General features: G+C 30.7%; 1 protein-coding gene across 2 annotated transcripts; it reads left to right on the plus strand.

The window, feature by feature from the left end:
- On the plus strand, window positions 1-2,864 carry LOC149621075 (uncharacterized). Of its 2 annotated transcripts, XM_089855903.1 has the most exons (10): window positions 1-735; window positions 804-824; window positions 1,052-1,084; window positions 1,470-1,539; window positions 1,613-1,680; window positions 2,274-2,327; window positions 2,392-2,436; window positions 2,512-2,532; window positions 2,606-2,641; window positions 2,751-2,864. In XM_089855903.1, exons 3-10 carry the CDS (start codon window positions 1,076-1,078, stop codon window positions 2,790-2,792), a joined length of 345 nt encoding a protein of 114 aa, XP_089712029.1. In that variant the 5' UTR covers window positions 1-735; window positions 804-824; window positions 1,052-1,075; the 3' UTR covers window positions 2,793-2,864. The 2 variants fall into 2 exon arrangements, with proteins under 2 accessions (XP_089712029.1, XP_089712028.1); XM_089855902.1 differs by having other exon boundaries at window positions 2,512-2,641.
- The last annotated feature ends 16,823 nt before the right edge of the window (window positions 2,865-19,687 follow it).

The following is a 19,687-nucleotide window of genomic DNA, read 5'->3' on the forward strand; positions in this document are numbered from 1 at the left end:
TTGGTCAATAGAAAGCACTTTCAAAAGAGGGGTTGTTATTGTTATTCGGGGATTTTAGACTTTCTTAGGATTTCAAGAATAAGAGAATGGTAGGACAGGTGCGTGACCTGACCCGCGGGTCATCCCTGCCCTTTTCCATTGAGAATTAAATTTTAAGTAGCGTGAAGTGCACGCGGGCTGGTACCATGCTCGCATACAAACACATGAATATTTTTAATAAACCCATGAATATATTTTTTTCTAATTATCTAGCGTTACAGGTGTAAGCATTTATGGATTTATCTCAACGTATCTAGGCGAATTTTGTTAGAAGAGTTAGACTCAACATTATGTATGACGTATTTCACCTAGCGAATAATCTATCGCACCTTGCGCACGCCTAGGAACTCCCGTTGCTACCAAACCAATGAAATCACTATTAGAAATACGTCAGATTTATGAGGCACGAAGGATAGTAAGTTCTCAAGCCCGGTATACCCATAACACTCGCGTAGAAGTCAACATTTGATATACTGGGGCACACAATGATTCCTATTAGCTGCATGTATTCCTGATGAAATTGAAATACGATGTTAAAATAGTTGAAATTTACAGACGTACGCCGGCATAAAAGATGAATTCGAGAAACAATTCGCCGATGCCTGCTTGGTATATGTTATAATACACATTACTATAAACTACACTTAATCTCTGTTAAATAATATTGAATTATAGGATAAAGAGGATTTATAAAAGGTGAGATGTATCTTATAATTTGTTAAAAATCTAATTTTAAAATTTTTATTTCGTTAACATTTCTTTAGACTTGTAAGGATCTGCAAGATGTAAGCTCAATAGGCAGTTACAAAGGCAAATAAAAATAACCAAAAGTGAGGCAGTAAGTAGAGTGCAGAGTGCAGCCTAATGCCTCCAAGGTTGAGCGGTGATTGGTCGACCAAAGAAGGTATTACGGAAACCATTCATCTACTGCAAAGCTTACGGTTATTTTTATTTGCCTTAGTATAAAAAGATCGCATTCAATTGATATTATTGTAAATATAATATATATTAGGTACACAAAGATTTATTTGCAAAAATGGGTGGCGTAAGTATCATACATTAAAGGGCAAGTATCATATATAATCCAAAAATAAGACAAATCTCAAGATACAAATTTTTGAAAAAAATCTAAAAAACCAGGTTCACTGAAAAACCGATTTTGATATTTGCAATAGGGTCAATTATTTTCTTACCCCTTCCGCGTCATAATTACGTCGTCCGCTTCAATTTAAAGTTTCAAATTAGGCGTAGCAATAGATACGTACCACACGCTACGTCACAGGCGACGCGAAATTTTGAAGATTATGTTTTACTTTTTATAAGGTTGTGATTTAATATTATTGAAAAAATTTTAAGATTTTAATGACACTTGCCCTTTAATAACGGAGTTTAAATATAGTTGATAAATAATTCATTCTTACAAATATCAGTTTAAATGCCTACCCAGAGAAACGAGTTGCCTAGAGCATGTTAAAAATTACTGCTTACGAAAACGACGAGGTAATATTAACACTAAATTTCAAATATGTGAGAATAACATGAAATTGACGAAAATTAAAAACTGCATTTCTAGATGTAGAAACTTACGTAAAATATATGAGAAAACAACATTCACACTATGATTCTGATGAATGTGCAAAGGTAAATCGTTAAAAACATTACTAAAAATGGGCACAAAGCGATATGATATCGTCAACCGAGCTTAAGTTACCGATTAATCGGTTCGAGCTTAAATTACCGATTTTTACCGATTAATCGGTTCGAGCTTAAATTACCGATTTTTACCGATTAATCGGTTCGAGCTTAAATTACCGATTTTTACCGATTAATCGGTTCGAGCTTAAATTACCGATTTTTACCGATTAATCGGTTCGAGCTAAAATCACCGATTTTTACCGATTAATCGGTTCGAGCTAAAATCACCGATTTTTACCAATTAATCGGTTCGAGCTAAAATCACCGATTTTTACCAATTAATCGGTTCAAGCTAAAATCACCGATTTTTACCGATTAATCGGTTTGAGCTTAAATTAACCATTTTTACCGAATTATCTCTTTTAAAAAAAGTTAAATACGGTTGTTAATCGTTAAAATATTGGGCCATTGGATTAAATAATCAACTATTTCGCCGAGATTAAATAATCGGTTAAAATCGGTATTCATTAAAATAGCACACTAATTGAACAATTAATTGCAAATTTATGAGTTTCTTATCAATGATTTGGTTTTAACAGAAACTGAGAGAAGAGCGCCTGACAAATATAAAGAAAATCAAAGCGGCTTGCGAGGTTACATTGAACGAATTTAAATGTTTAATTAAAATCTATGATGAACTAAAATCTAATTTCACAGGGTATAACTGACGTGAAAACGCTCAGTGAAGATCATCTGAAAAAGGTTAGTAATATGATAGATACTAACTTACTGGTGCTTATTTTAATTTAATATTTATTTATTTTTAAATTTTTTTAGACATGTGAAGCAATTAAGCGGGTAATTCCTCACCAAGAAACATTTTTGCCTAATTACAAGTTTACTAAGAACATCTCTATTATTTCATTGACAGATAAATAAAGAATGTGTTGTTAATTTGGGAGTAAGTGTATGTATTTCAGGAGATTTTACTTTCTGTTTTCTCTATTTGTATTTGATATAACGTAACGTAGGCCAAAAACTTGAATTATTAATCTAACAATTTTAATTAATTTCAGCCTGAGCGCCGTAAGAAAAAGGGTGAATCCGAAGAAGATTAATGTTTTAATTAAATGACGTTAATTAATAATTATATGATTATGTGCGCAAAAATAAAGCAAAATTAAATCGTATTCTGTCAATGCTTTTACTTATTTGCAACGATGCGTTCATTTTTCATAGTTCAAGGGATAGTCGAGGGGTTGGACAAGGGAATCGACTCAAGTACAGCTATTTTAAAATATAAAATCTCCTTCGATGTAAACAGTGGCAAAAAAATTCAAAATTTAGAGTTTGAAACTATGAAAACCCTAATATGGTAGAGTCGAAATTAAACATTTTATTTGACAAATTTGGTTTTCAAATTTTATATAATTCACCTTCAAATGACCTCGAGTCGTTAAAACACGTGTAAGATATCACCGCCAGGCATCCTAGTGGCTAAAATATATTCAAAAGTAAACTATATTAACGACATTTTTAAGTCATTCATATTTTGTTTGTACACATTTAGGTTGATAATTAAGATGTAGAGATGTCTCGGTTAAAGGGCAATCCGTGAGTATATAAAAGTTAAACACCAAAGGCAAATAGAGAAAACAGAAAGTAATAGTAATTTTGGATACGGCTATTTTAGTATTTAATACTCTTGGCTTGACTCGTTTTAAGTCGTCTGCTTATGCGTCTGAACAGGAAAATTAACGTACCAACGCGCCCGAAACGAAATAAACTACGCAACCGACGGACAGGAACGTACGATTTTACCCTAGCACACTTTCCGTTCTTTCTATACGCGTTTGCTCATAACGATTGGCCAATGTATGTAATTAAGCATATATTTTTCTTAAAATAAATGTGTTTAAATAAAGCCATACAAAATACGATTTAGAAACTGAGTACACAATGTAAAATCCCAAATTCTCATAAACAACTTAATTAACAAAATTGTCACAAAAACTTCGAATGATCTTAGTTAGCGATTATAAAATAGTGGAACGGACGTCAAACAATCCGACTTCAAAATGAGAGCTTTGTTAATTTTTTGTTTGGCTTTAGCTGCATTCGGATTGGTTCTATCGAAAATCACGACCGCTGAATGCGAACGAGAAATTAATCACATTTGCAGACCTGAATGTAAGAATGCTATTTCAAATTTCCCAACATGTATTTTAGAACTGGAACATTTCAATCAAGAATAAATAATAATTTCATATAATTCATGAAAGAAAATATATAATTATATTTACTATTCAGATAAAGAATGGGCAGCAAATCAAACCGCAAAATATTCCGAAGATTGCAAGAAGGTAAAGTGTTATGATTAATTTGATGGTGGATGAATATAGTTCAAATCAGGAATACATAGAGCTACTAGGAATGATAGTGTAGTCATATTCTGATTTTTTCTCAACGTATCTAAGCGCATTTTGTTTGAAGAGTTAGATTAATCATTATGTATGACGAATTTTAAATGGCTAAGCGTCCCACCTTGTTAAAAAGACGTCGTAATTACGAGACGTGAGGGATAGTAAGTTCTCAAGCCCGGTATACCCACAATACCCGCGTAGAGACAAACATAGAATATATTGGGGCAACATTATTCCAAGTAGCTGTATGTATTCCTGTTGAAATTTAAATATGATGTTAAAATAGTTTAAATTTACAGACGTTCGCCGGCATCAAGGACGAAATCGAGAAAAAATACGCCGACGCGTGCTTGGTACGTCATAATACGCGCTCCTATGAACTTAACTTAATCTCTGTTAATTAAAATTAAATTACAGAATAAAGAGGATTTTAATAAGGTGAGACATATTTATTAATTTGTTATTAGTCTAGTTTAATTAATTAACCTTTCTTTAGACTTGTGAGGATGTTTATGCGGTAAGCTCAAATTTTATTTATAGTTACAAAGGCAAATAGAAATAACAAAGTGAGGAAGCTAGGAGTTTGCAGTCGAATGGCTCAAAAGTAGAGCGCCGATTGGTCGACAAAAGAAGACATAGAATGCAATGCTTCATCGTAAATAGTATATTAGACACTGCGGAAGCCTTTCAATGTTATTTCTACCTGCCTTAGTATAAAAATATCGCATTCAATTAATATTATTGTAAAATTTAAACATAATATAGGTAAACACTGATTTCTTTAAAAAAATGGGTGGCGTAAGTATTATACATTAAAGGGCAAGTCTCATTTACAACGCACTTTTTAAATCCCCAATTTGTGGTAAGGGGTATTTTTCTGTTTAAAAACCAGATTCACTCAAAAATCAATTGTGATATTCGAAATGAGTGGGAATTACGTAAGAGTTTGGCTCACGCGCCATGTCTCGCCAGTCACTCGCTTCATTTTAAAGTTACAAATTAGGCTTAGCAATAGATGCATTTTAAAAATTTAGTTTAGTTTATAGTATACATTAATTTTTAACAGAAAATGTTTTGAAATTTTTGAAAAAAAATATTTTATTTAGACGGGCTAAGTACCTAGACATGTTTAAAATTTTATAATTTAAATGAGACTTGCCCTTTAATAATGTAGTTTAAATGTAGTTGATAAATAATTCATTCGTACAAATATCAGTATAAATGCATACCCAAAAGAAAGAAGAGTTGCGAACAGTATTTTGATAATTACTGCGTCCAAAACTTTACAAGTAATATTAACACGAATTTTTAAATATTTCAGATTAGGCTAAAAATTACGAAAATTAATAACTGCATTTTTAGGTGATGAAAGTTACATAAAATATATGGTAAAACGAACTCCACAATATGGCACTGACGCGTGTGTAAAGGTACTTCGTTTAACACATTAATTGAACAAATAATTAATTTCACATTTATGAGTTTCAAATCGATGATTTGGTTTTAACAGAAAATTAAAGAAGTGCGAGCTGTAAGTCTGAAGAAACTCAGAGAGTCTTGCGAGGTAACATTGAACTAATTGAAATATTTACTTAAAATCTTCATTTAACCTGAGTACTCAAAGGGTAAAAATGACGTGAAAACACTCAGTAAAGCTGACCTGAAAAAAGTCAGTAATATAATATATACTAATTTACTAGTGCTAGTTTTATTTTAATATTTTTTTTCTAGATATGTGTAAATATTAAGCAGGTACTTAATTTCACTACAAACCGTTTTATTTATTTTAAACTTTAACAAAATTACTTGCCTAATTTAAATTTTAATTTCTATTAAAAATACCTCTATCATTTAATTGATAGTTGAATAAAGAATTTTCTGCTAACTTGAGAGTAAGTGTAGATCAGCAGTTTTTACTTTGTTTTCTCTATTTGTCTTTGATATAACGTAACCTTACGCAAAAAATTGGAATTTTTAATCTAACAAGTTTTCCTTAATTTAAGCCTGAATGCTCCAAGAAAGCGAATGGAACCGAAATTAATTAAGAAGATTAATGTTAATCTTAATTAAATGATGGTATAAATAAATTACTTTATATCATATGCATAAAAATAAAAATAAAGAAATGGTTAAAAGATATTCTGTCAATTTTTTCCAATTTATATTCGATTCAAGAGATAGTCGAGGGGTTGGATACTCGTGGAATCATGTGTAAAAACCACAATATTTTTGAGTATGAAATTAACCCTTTGGTACAGTTGAAATTAAACCTTTTATTTGACAAATTTCGATTCGAATTTTTTCTAATTCACCTTCAAATGACCTCGAGTTTATCGTTAAAACACGTGCAAAATATCACCGCCAGGCATCCTAATGGTCAAAATATATTCAAAAGTAAACTAAATGAACGACATTTTTAAGTCATCAATATTTTGTTTATACACATTTAGTTTGATAATTAAGACGTGGAGATATCTCGGTTAAAATTCAAAGCATAGAGAAACACCAAAGGCAAATAGAGAAGCAGAAAGTGGCCTGGATGAAAAACGTTTTTATAGAGGCCAGAATAATATTTCCAAGGCCCATTCAGACTCGACTTAAATCTTACCTTCACGTCGGTGAAATCGATTTGCTTGCTTAAAGGGAGGGTGAAAAGGAAAATCAAGTGATTTTTTTATATCAATTCTTCAACTAATTATAAGACCAATCTGCATATAATGAAACATCCAGTAAATACAGTCTATGAATGATTTTAAATTTCACTCGATAATTTAAAAATTTGCACCTCCGACCAATCGCGTAACTCCTGCCCTAACATACGCGGTGCAGCTACACACACTTTCTGTTCTTTCTATTTGCGTTTGCTTATAATGATAAGATGATAAGATATATTATAAATCATAAATTTTCCTTAAACTAAAATGTGTTCAAATAAAGTTAAACAAAATACGAACGATTTAGAAACTGAGTACACAATGTAAAATGCAAAATAACTCAATTAACAAAATCGTCTTTAGTCACGAAAATTTAATCTTATTAATGTTAGTTAGTGAGTATAAAATAGAAGAGTGGGCGCTAAAAAAATCCATATTTGAAACGAAAAACGTTAGTCGCGACCTTAAAATGAGAGCTTTGTTAATTTTTAGTTTGGCTTTAGCTGGATTCGGAATGGTTAGATCGGAAGACGATGCCGCTCTATGCAAAAAACATATTAAGTTCTATTGCAGACCCGATTGTAAGAATGTTTTATCAAATATCTCAGAAACGGAAAAGTTTCAATCAAAATTAAATAATAATTTACTAAAACTCGTAAAAGAAAAACTATAATGCTATTTACTATTTAGATATAGAATGGGAAGCAAATGAAACGGCAACATATTCCGAAGATGCCAAAAGGTAACGTTTTATAGTTAGCTTGATAAGGTGGATTATTTTAGATAAAATCAGGAATACATACAGTTAGTAGGAATCAATGGGCAGCCATTTTCCCAGCGTATCTAGGCGCATTTTAGGGCAAGAGTTAGACTAATCATTATGTATGACGAATTTTAACTGGCGAATAATCCTTCTCGCGGCGCGTTTCTACCAACCAATGAAATCACTGTTAGAAAGATGTGCCAGAATTCTGAGTAGTTCTTAAGCCCGGCGCACAAAACTCGCATTTAGAAATTAACATGGGATATTTTGGGGCACAATGATTCCAATTAGCTGTATGTATTCCTGTTGAAATTTGGATATGATGTTAAAATATTTTAAATTTACAGACGTTCGCCGGTATCAAAGACGAATTCAAGAAAAAATACGCCGATGCGTGCTTGGTACGTTATAATACACGTTACTATGAATTACACTTAATCTCTCTTAATTTAAATTACAGAAAAAAGAGGATAAGGTGATATATATATATATATATATATATATATATATATATATAATAATTCATTAACCGTTCTTAGCAGGGTTGGCGATTTTTTTTATTTAAATCGGATTTTTTTGATTTTAATTGATTTATTTGATTTTTTTGATTTTTATTGAACTAATAGATAGTAAATTACCAACATGAAAACTTTTGAGTCAAAATTAAGCAAAAGCAAAATAATCATGACATTTAAGCAGCTATTTGATATTATTACTATTCAAATGCTTGTATAAAAAGACTAGCTTGACCTCTATTTCATTTCCAAGCCTTTCCAGCAAGACAAACTGGAGTTCTGGGAAAAACATACATTGAAATATACCAAAACCACGATTATTTTTAATTTTAGGTCTTTTCTAATTAAGTTTCTTCTCGAGTTACTTAAAATACTCCTTGGAATCTTAGAAAACATTTTTTAAAAATAAAAATATATTCTTGATTTTAATCAAATGATTTTTTTAAAAAAATCGCTTGATTTAAATCATGATTTAAATCAGTGATTTAAATCAAACTGATTTAAATCAGACAACCCTGGTTCTTAGACTTGTGAGGATTTGTACGCGGTAAGCACAAATGTTATATGCAGTTACAAAGACAAATAGAAATAACAGAAAGTGAGGTAGTTATTAAGAGTGCAGTCGATGCTTCAAAAGTGAAGCCCCGATTGGTCGAACAATGACGCCATAGAATGCAAGGCTTCATCGTAAATAGTATAATAGACACTACGGAAGCCTTTCAATGTTATTTCTACTTGCCTTATAGCCTACAAATATCGCAATCAAATGATATTATTGTAAATTTTAAATATATTAGGTACACGATGATTTCTTTGCAAAAATGCGTGGCGTAAGTATTATACATTAAAGGGCAAGTCTCATTTTTAATCTAATTTAACGAGGTAGCGGGTATTTTTCTCCTTAAAAATTAATTGTGACATTCAAAATTCGGGGGAATTATTTTCTTTCCCCTCCTACGGCATAACTACGTAAGAGGTTGGCTCACGTGCCAGCTCTCGCGAGTCACGTGCTTATGATTTAAATGAGACTTGCCCTTTAATAATATGGTTTAAATATAGTTAATGAATAATTTATTCTTACAAATATTAGCATGTATGCATGCCCTTAAGCATTGAGGATTGCGAACAGTATTTTAAAGCGTTCTGCGTGAAAAAGCATCCTGGTAATATGAACACGAAATTTTAAATATTTCAGATTAGGCTAAAAAATTACGAAAATTAATAACTGCATTTTTAGATGAAGAAACTTACATAAAAATTATGACAAAACGATTTCCACACTATGGTACTGACGCGTGTATAAAGGTACTTCGTTCGTCAAACACATTAATTGAAAGAGTAATTAACTTCAAATTTATGAGTTTCTAATCGATGATTTGGTTTTAACAGAAAATTAAAGAAGTGCGAAATGGAACTCTGAAGAAAATGGCGACAGCTTGCGATGTAACATCATTAAACGAATTTAAATATTTCTTTAAAATTGTTATTCAACTACTCTAATTTCACAGGGTAAAACTGAAGCGAAAAAACTCAGTGAAGCTGACTGGACGAAAGTCAGTAATATAATAGATACTAATTTATTGTTGCCAATTTCAATGTAATAAATTATTAATTTTTAATTTTTTAGACATGCAAATCTATTAGTCAGGTAATTAATTCCACCACGAAACGTTCCATTTTATTTTATTTTAAAATGGAACAAATTTGTTTGCCTAATTCCAAGTTAAAATTTTTTTATTAACAATTGACAGGTGTATGAGGAATATACTTCCAACTTGAAAGTAAGTGTATTTCAGTAGAGATTACTTTCATTTTTCTCTATTTGTCTTTGATATAACTCCAAAATTGGAATTTTTTAATCTAACTAGTTTTCCTCAATTTCAGGCTGATTGCTCGAAGAAAGCAAAAGAAACCGGAGTTAATTAAGAAGATTAATCTTTCAATTAAATGATGTATATTAAAAATTATATAATGCGTGCATCAAAAATAAAGTAAAGTTAAAAGATATTTCAATTTAAATCCGATTATTTGGAAAGATCGATTGTAGTTTGATAGATCAAGAGATAGCCGAGGTGTTGGACACTCGTGAAATTTAACCTAAAAGGGGTTAGGGTAGCAGCAATAAGGAATAAACCCCACCTACAAAACGTCAGACCTCCGTTTACCCAATCATCTTTACTCCTGCCGCGTGCCTTCTACTTTATAAAATCCTCCACCGTGTAGATGTAAATGGGAGGAGCCTTCTGAAACTCCGCCCCTTTTGCTTTTTCCCTATAACACCCGCGTGTTTCTACCAATTCCTCTAATATTTACTACACTGGCTCTTTACATACTAAATAATGGCTTTACGGCCTTTGTCCGCCATCTTTTAAAATGGCGGCTTGAAAAGTAATAAAAACCGGGTGCCTTTGCTGAACGCCTTTAAATACTCTGATAAATAAAAAAAACTCCATTTCAAAATCGCTTAAAGGCCGGGAAACGGCGAGAAGGGTTCTTGTCAAACTGAAAACCGTGCATCGAACTAACAATGGGCGACCGTGCTTCAAAATTTTTAGGGGTTCTTGTCAAACTGAAAGCCGTGCAAAGCGGTTCTTGTCAAACTGAAGATAAACAATGGACAGTCTCTTAAATGGGGGATGCAAAAAGTCGGGGAAACAAAATTTAAGAGATTGTCCATTGTTTATCTTCAGTTTGACAAGAACCGCTTTGAACGGCTTTCAGTTTGACAAGAACCCCTAAAAAGGTTGAAACACGGTCGCCCATTGTTAGTTCGATGCACGGTTTTCAGTTTGACAAGAACCCTTCTCGCCGTTTCCCGGCCTTTAACAACGTCAATTTTTCTTCAAACTTTTACCTTTCTGTTGGTTACTAGATTAAGTCAGTATGACACACAAAGAAAGAATAAATAAATTCTCGTGGAACGCTTCAAGCATGGAGCCCCTATGTTTTTCCCAGACTGTTATAGCGGAGCCTCCGGGATGAGCTAGGCCCATGCATGTCAAATTTTATGTGGGGAAATATCCAGTTTGTTAGGAAAAATATTTTCACCATAGATGGCACTTATTTTTCCGTTGTGACAGGGGTCTTCCTTAAATTATCGTTGATATTTTAGGGGTCAGTCATAAAAGTTTTATGATAGAGAAAAGTTTCATCCTAAAATTAACGTAAATGTTTTTGGGGCTATTCACTTTTTACTGAATCTTTTGGTTAGATGGTATTGATGACAACAAAATAAATTATTTCAATTAAAATAATTCAGTAAGAGTTATAAAAACGTATATTTACAATCCGCGACCTTGGCCCAAATACTTAAGCAGTCCAAAACTAGTTTATTAATTGCTCGGACCAGTTTATTTATTCCAAAACCTGGGGTCAGTGGTCCCAGGGACCACTTTATTAATTATCGTTTTTGGAAAAAATAGGCGGTGGGACCAGTTTATAAATTTGGGGTTCCTTATTAGAATTTTTCTATCTTAACATATTTTCTACCAATTCTACTCCTAGGTAGTTAGTACTCCTTGGCTACAACTTCCCTACCAAAGTTTTGTAGTCTATTGAGCAGGCTAGGAAATAAGACAGGTTTACAGGTCAAAAACCAGATTATTAATAGCTTGGACCACTTTTTTTATTCAAAACGCGAGGGTCACTGGTCCCAATGACTAGTTTATTAATTCCTACTTTTATTAAAAATTGATATGGGGACCTCTTTAATTATTTTCATTTTAACATAAATTTCGACTCCAGGAGTCCAGTTGTGTATACAACCCTAAGCCGAGAGAGATTTTTTTAGAAGAGAGAACGACCACAAGTCCTGGGACCACTGACCAGTAGAAAAATAAATTGGGGAAGGGTCACTGGTCCCGGGACCAGTTTCATATTTAAGACATCAGGGGTCACTGGTCCGGAGGACTAGTTCAGAAATAAACCTTATTTCCAAGCCTGCTATTGAGTGGCTGTGGGCTTTGGAAAACGTTAAAGCTGTCTGCTAGAGGTTCTCTTTTTTCGCGTTTGTACTTTTTTGTGAATTCCTTTGCTACGGTAACGGTTCGGTAGGATTGCACTTTACGTGACCCACCCAACTAACAATGGTTTCTAGTTAATTAGACTGTGGGGAGTCCGAAAAAAATAGTTAAAAAATTATTTAGCCGCCGCAAGTTGGTTAAAAAATTTTTTGAAAATTTCAAAATCCACTCACTTACCCTCATTGAAGCCGCTATCCGCTTAACGCATTCTGCACTCAATCTTGCAAAATAAGCCGGGGGGGACTGTGAAAAATTGACGTACTCGCGCCGGAAACATTTACGTACTCGCGCCGGAGATATAGCTATGGAATTTTTTAAGCTTACTGAAACTGTTCATTTCTGATAAAAGGACGGAAATATAATGCGAGAAAAACTGCTATGTTTTGGGAAAATCGTTGAATTTTTGGGGAATTCGATAAATGATAACGGTGAATTTTGGTAAATGCCGTCAAATTATTCTTGAATTTGATAAATCTGAAGGACAATATTTTGGAAAAGGTGTCAAATTATTCGGGAATTTGATAAATATGAAGGACGATATCATGGAAAAAGGTGTCAAATTAATCTGAATTTGATAAATCTGGAGGACGTTATTTTGGAAAAGGTGTCAAATTATTTGGGTGTTTGATAAATGTGAAGGGTGATATTTTGGAAAAGGTGTCAAATTATTTGGGAATTTGATAAATGTGAATGGACGATATTTTGGAAAAAGTATCAAATTATTTGGGAATTTGATAAATCATGTGAATGACGATATTTTGGAAAAGGTATCAAATTATTTTTGAATTTGATAAATCTGAAGGACAATATTTTGGAAAAGGTGTCAAATTATTCGGGAATTTGATAAATGTGAAGGACGATATCATGGAAAAAGGTGTCAAATTAATCTGAATTTGATAAATCTGGAGGACGTTATTTTGGAAAAGGTGTCAAATTATTTGGGTGTTTGATAAATGTGAAGGATGATATTTTGGAAAAGGTGTCAAATTATTTGGGAATTTGATAAATGTGAATGACGATATTTTGGAAAAGTTATCAAATTATTTGGGAATTTGATAAATGTGAATGACGATATTTTGGAAAAGGTGTCAAATTATTTGGGAATTTGATAAATGTGAATGACGATATTTTGGAAAAGGTGTCAAATTATTTGGGAATTTGATAAATGTAAGGGACGATATTTTGGAAAATGTGCCAAATTATTCGGGAATTTTATAAATGTGAAGGACGATACTTTGGAAAAGGCATCAAATTATTCCCGAATTTGGTAAATGTAAAGGACGATATTTTGGAAAAGGTGTTTACATTTATCAAATTGCCGAAAAATAGGCACTCTTTCCAAAATATAGTTGCAATGACTTCCAAAATATTGATGTTGACGTTTGATAATTGACCAATAGTTTGTCGCCTTTTCCAAAATATTGCTGAAATAACTAGACGAATTTTCCAAAATATTGAAATAAATTGACGCCTTTTCCAAAATATAGTTGAAATAAATTGACGCCTTTTCCGAAATATAGTTGAAATAAATTGACGCCTTTTCCAAAATATAGTTGAAATAAATTGACGCCTTTTCCAAAATATAGTTGAAATAAATTGACGCCTTTTCCAAAATATAGTTGAAATAAATTGACGCCTTTTCCAAAATATAGTTGAAATAAATTGACGCCTTTTCCAAAATATAGTTGAAATAAATTGACGCCTTTTCCGAAATATAGTTGAAATAAATTGACGCCTTTTCCAAAATATTGAAATAAATTGACGCCTTTTTCAAAATATAGTTGATATAAATTGACGCCTTTTCCAAAAAATAGTTGAAATAAATTGACGCCTTTTCCAAAATATAGTTGAAATAAATTGACGCCTTTTCCAAAATATAGTTGAAATAAATTGACGCCTTTTCCAAAATATAGTTGAAATAAATTGACGCCTTTTCCAAAATATAGTTGAAATAAATTGACGCCTTTTCCGAAATATAGTTGAAATAAATTGACGCCTTTTCCAAAATATAGTTGAAATAAATTGACGCCTTTTCCAAAATATAGTTGAAATAAATTGACGCCTTTTCCAAAATATAGTTGAAATAAATTCACGCCTTTTCCAAAATATAGTTGAAATAAATTGACGCCTTTTCCAAAATATAGTTGAAATAAATTGACGCCTTTTCCAAAATATAGTTGAAATAAATTGACGCCTTTTCCAAAATATAGTTGAAATAAATTGACGCCTTTTCCAAAATATAGTTGAAATAAATTGACGCCTTTTCCAAAATATTGAAATAAATTGACGCCTTTTTCAAAATATAGTTGATATAAATTGACGCCTTTTCCAAAATATAGTTGAAATAAATTGACGCCTTTTCCAAAATATAGTTGAAATAAATTGACGCCTTTTCCAAAATATAGTTGAAATAAATTGACGCCTTTTCCAAAATATAGTTGAAATAAATTGACGCCTTTTCCAAAATATAGTTGAAATAAATTGACGCCTTTTCCGAAATATAGTTGAAATAAATTGACGCCTTTTCCAAAATATAGTTGAAATAAATTGACGCCTTTTCCAAAATATAGTTGAAATAAATTGACGCCTTTTCCAAAATATAGTTGAAATAAATTGACGCCTTTTCCAAAATATAGTTGAAATAAATTGACGCCTTTTCCAAAATATAGTTGAAATAAATTGACGCCTTTTCCGAAATATAGTTGAAATAAATTGACGCCTTTTCCAAAATATAGTTGAAATAAGTTGACGCCTTTTCCAAAATATAGTTGAAATAAATTGACGCCTTTTCCAAAATATAGTTGAAATAAATTGACGCCTTTTCCAAAATATAGTTGAAATAAATTGACGCCTTTTCCAAAATATAGTTGAAATAAATTGACGCCTTTTCCAAAATATAGTTGAAATAAATTGACGCCTTTTCCAAAATATAGTTGAAATAAATTGACGCCTTTTCCAAAATATAGTTGAAATAAATTGACGCCTTTTCCGAAATATAGTTGAAATAAATTGACGCCTTTAAAATATAGTTGAAATAAATTGACGCCTTTTCCAAAATATAGTTGAAATAAATTGACGCCTTAACCAAAATATAGTTGAAATAAAATGACGCCTTTTCCAAAATATAGTTGAAATAAATTGACGCCTTTTCCAAAATATTGAAATAAATTGACGCCTTTTTCAAAATATAGTTGATATAAATTGACGCCTTTTTCAAAATATAGTTGATATAAATTGACGCCTTTTTCAAAATATAGTTGATATAAATTGACGCCTTTTCCAAAATATAGTTGAAATAAATTGACGCCTTTTCCAAAATATAGTTGAAATAAATTGACGCCTTTTCCAAAATATAGTTGAAATAAATTGACGCCTTTTCCAAAATATAGTTGAAATAAATTGACGCCTTTTCCAAAATATAGTTGAAATAAATTGACGCCTTTTCCAAAATATAGTTGAAATAAATTGACGCCTTTTCCGAAATATAGTTGAAATAAATTGACGCCTTTAAAATATAGTTGAAATAAATTGACGCCTTTTCCAAAATATAGTTGAAATAAATTGACGCCTTAACCAAAATATAGTTGAAATAAAATGACGCCTTTTCCAAAATATAGTTGAAATAAATTGACGCCTTTTCCAAAATATTGAAATAAATTGACGCCTTTTTCAAAATATAGTTGATATAAATTGACGCCTTTTTCAAAATATAGTTGATATAAATTGACGCCTTTTTCAAAATATAGTTGATATAAATTGACGCCTTTTCCAAAATATAGTTGAAATAAATTGACGCCTTTTCCAAAATATAGTTGAAATAAATTGACGCCTTTTCCGAAATATAGTTGAAATAAATTGACGCCTTTTCCAAAATATAGTTGAAATAAATTGACGCCTTTTCCAAAATATAGTTGAAATAAATTGACGCCTTTTCCAAAATATAGTTGAAATAAATTGACGCCTTTTCCAAAATATAGTTGAAATAAATTGACGCCTTTTCCAAAATATAGTTGAAATAAATTGACGCCTTTTCCAAAATATAGTTGAAATAAATTGACGCCTTTTCCAAAATATTGAAATAAATTGACGCCTTTTTCAAAATATAGTTGATATAAATTGACGCCTTTTTCAAAATATAGTTGATATAAATTGACGCCTTTTTCAAAATATAGTTGATATAAATTGACGCCTTTTCCAAAATATAGTTGAAATAAATTGACGCCTTTTCCAAAATATAGTTGAAATAAATTGACGCCTTTTCCGAAATATAGTTGAAATAAATTGACGCCTTTTCCAAAATATAGTTGAAATAAATTGACGCCTTTTCCAAAATATAGTTGAAATAAATTGACGCCTTTTCCAAAATAAAGTTGAAATAAATTGACGCCTTTTCCAAAATATAGTTGAAATAAATTGACGCTTTTTCCAAAATATTGAAATAAATTGACGCCTTTTTCAAAATATAGTTGATATAAATTGACGCCTTTTTCAAAATATAGTTGATATAAATTGACGCCTTTTTCAAAATATAGTTGATATAAATTGACGCCTTTTCCAAAATATAGTTGAAATAAATTGACGCCTTTTCCAAAATATAGTTGAAATAAATTGACGCCTTTTCCAAAATATAGTTGAAATAAATTGACGCCTTTTCCAAAATATAGTTGAAATAAATTGACGCCTTTTCCAAAATATAGTTGAAATAAATTGACGCCTTTTCCAAAATATAGTTGAAATAAATTGACGCCTTTCCCAAAATATAGTTGAAATAAATTGACGCCTTTTCCAAAATATAGTTGAAATAAATTGACGCCTTTTCCAAAATATAGTTGAAATAAATTGACGCCTTTTCCAAAATATAGTTGAAATAAATTGACGCCTTTTCCAAAATATTGAAATAAATTGACGCCTTTTTCAAAATATAGTTGATATAAATTGACGCCTTTTCCAAAATATAGTTGAAATAAATTGACGCCTTTTCCAAAATATAGTTTAAATAAATTGACGCCTTTTCCAAAATATAGTTGAAATAAATTGACGCCTTTTCCAAAATATAGTTGAAATAAATTGACGCCTTTTCCAAAATATAGTTGAAATAAATTGACGCCCTTTCCGAAATATAGTTGAAATAAATTGACACCTTTTCCAAAATATAGTTGAAATAAATTGACGCCTTTTCCAAAATATAGTTGAAATAAATTGACGCCTTTTCCAAAATATAGTTGAAATAAATTGACGCCTTTTCCAAAATATAGTTGAAATAAATTGACGCCTTTTCCAAAATATAGTTGAAATAAATTGACGCCTTTTCCAAAATATTGAAATAAATTGACGCCTTTTTCAAAATATAGTTGATATAAATTGACGCCTTTTCCAAAATATAGTTGAAATAAATTGACGCCTTTTCCAAAATATAGTTTAAATAAATTGACGCCTTTTCCAAAATATAGTTGAAATAAATTGACGCCTTTTCCAAAATATAGTTGAAATAAATTGACGCCTTTTCCAAAATATAGTTGAAATAAATTGACGCCTTTTCCGAAATATAGTTGAAATAAATTGACACCTTTTCCAAAATATAGTTGAAATAAATTGACGCCTTTTCCAAAATATAGTTGAAATAAATTGACGCCTTTTCCAAAATATAGTTGAAATAAATTGACGCCTTTTCCAAAATATAGTTGAAATAAATTGACGCCTTTTCCAAAATATAGTTGAAATAAATTGACGCCTTTTCCAAAATATAGTTGAAATAAATTGACGCCTTTTCCAAAATATAGTTGAAATAAATTGACGCCTTTTCCGAAATATAGTTGAAATAAATTGACGCCTTTTCCAAAATATAGTTGAAATAAATTGACGCCTTTTCCAAAATATAGTTGAAATAAATTGACGCCTTTTCCAAAATATAGTTGAAATAAATTGACGCCTTTTCCAAAATATTGAAATAAATTGACGCCTTTTTCAAAATATAGTTGATATAAATTGACGCCTTTTCCAAAATATAGTTGAAATAAATTGACGCCTTTTCCAAAATATAGTTTAAATAAATTGACGCCTTTTCCAAAATATAGTTGAAATAAATTGACGCCTTTTCCAAAATATAGTTGAAATAAATTGACGCCTTTTCCAAAATATAGTTGAAATAAATTGACGCCTTTTCCGAAATATAGTTGAAATAAATTGACACCTTTTCCAAAATATAGTTGAAATTAATTGACGCCTTTTCCAAAATATAGTTGAAATAAATTGACGCCTTTTCCAAAATATAGTTGAAATAAATTGACCCCTTTTCCAAAATATAGTTGAAATAAATTGACGCCTATTCCAAAATATAGTTGAAATAAATTGACGCCTTTTCCAAAATATTGAAATAAATTGACGCCTTTTTCAAAATATAGTTGATATAAATTGACGCCTTTTCCAAAATATAGTTGAAATAAATTGACGCCTTTTCCAAAATATAGTTTAAATAAATTGACGCCTTTTCCAAAATATAGTTGAAATAAATTGACGCCTTTTCCAAAATATAGTTGAAATAAATTGACGCCTTTTCCAAAATATAGTTGAAATAAATTGACGCCTTTTCCGAAATATAGTTGAAATAAATTGACACCTTTTCCAAAATATAGTTGAAATAAATTGACGCCTTTTCCAAAATATAGTTGAAATAAATTGACGCCTTTTCCAAAATATAGTTGAAATAAATTGACGCCTTTTCCAAAATATAGTTGAAATAAATTGACGCCTTTTCCAAAATATAGTTGAAATAAATTGACGCCTTTTCCAAAATATAGTTGAAATAAATTGACGCCTTTTCCAAAATATAGTTGAAATAAATTGACGCCTTTTCCGAAATATAGTTGAAATAAATTGACGCCTTTTCCAAAATATAGTTGAAATAAATTGACGCCTTTTCCAAAATATAGTTGAAATAAATTGACGCCTTTTCCAAAATATAGTTGAAATAAATTGACGCCTTTTCCAAAATATAGTTGAAATAAATTGACGCCTTTTCCAAAATATAGTTGAAATAAATTGACGCCTTTTCCAAAATATAGTTGAAATAAATTGACGCCTTTTCCGAAATATAGTTGAAATAAATTGACACCTTTTCCAAAATATAGTTGAAATAAATTGACGCCTTTTCCAAAATATAGTTGAAATAAATTGACGCCTTTTCCAAAATATAGTTGAAATAAATTGACGCCTTTTCCAAAATATAGTTGAAATAAATTGACGCCTTTTCCAAAATATAGTTGAAATAAATTGACGCCTTTTCCAAAATATAGTTGAAATAAATTGACGCCTTTTCCAAAATATAGTTGAAATAAATTGACGCCTTTTCCAAAATATAGTTGAAATAAATTGACGCCTTTTCCATAATATAGTTGAAATAAATTGACGCCTTTTCCAAAATATAGTTGAAATAAATTGACGCCTTTTCCAAAATATAGTTGAAATAAATTGACGCCTTTTCAAAATATAGTTGAAATAAATTGACGCCTTTTCCGAAATATAGTTGAAATAAATTGACGCCTTTTCCAAAATATAGTTGAAATAAATTGACGCCTTTTCCAAAATATAGTTGAAATAAATTGACGCCTTTTCCAAAATATTGAAATAAATTGACGCC

The sequence above is a fragment of the Phalangium opilio genome, unplaced genomic scaffold (assembly GCF_054372755.1).
Source record: "Phalangium opilio isolate 3A_F unplaced genomic scaffold, DU_Popi_V2 ptg000209l_1, whole genome shotgun sequence".
NCBI lineage: Eukaryota > Metazoa > Arthropoda > Arachnida > Opiliones > Phalangiidae > Phalangium > Phalangium opilio.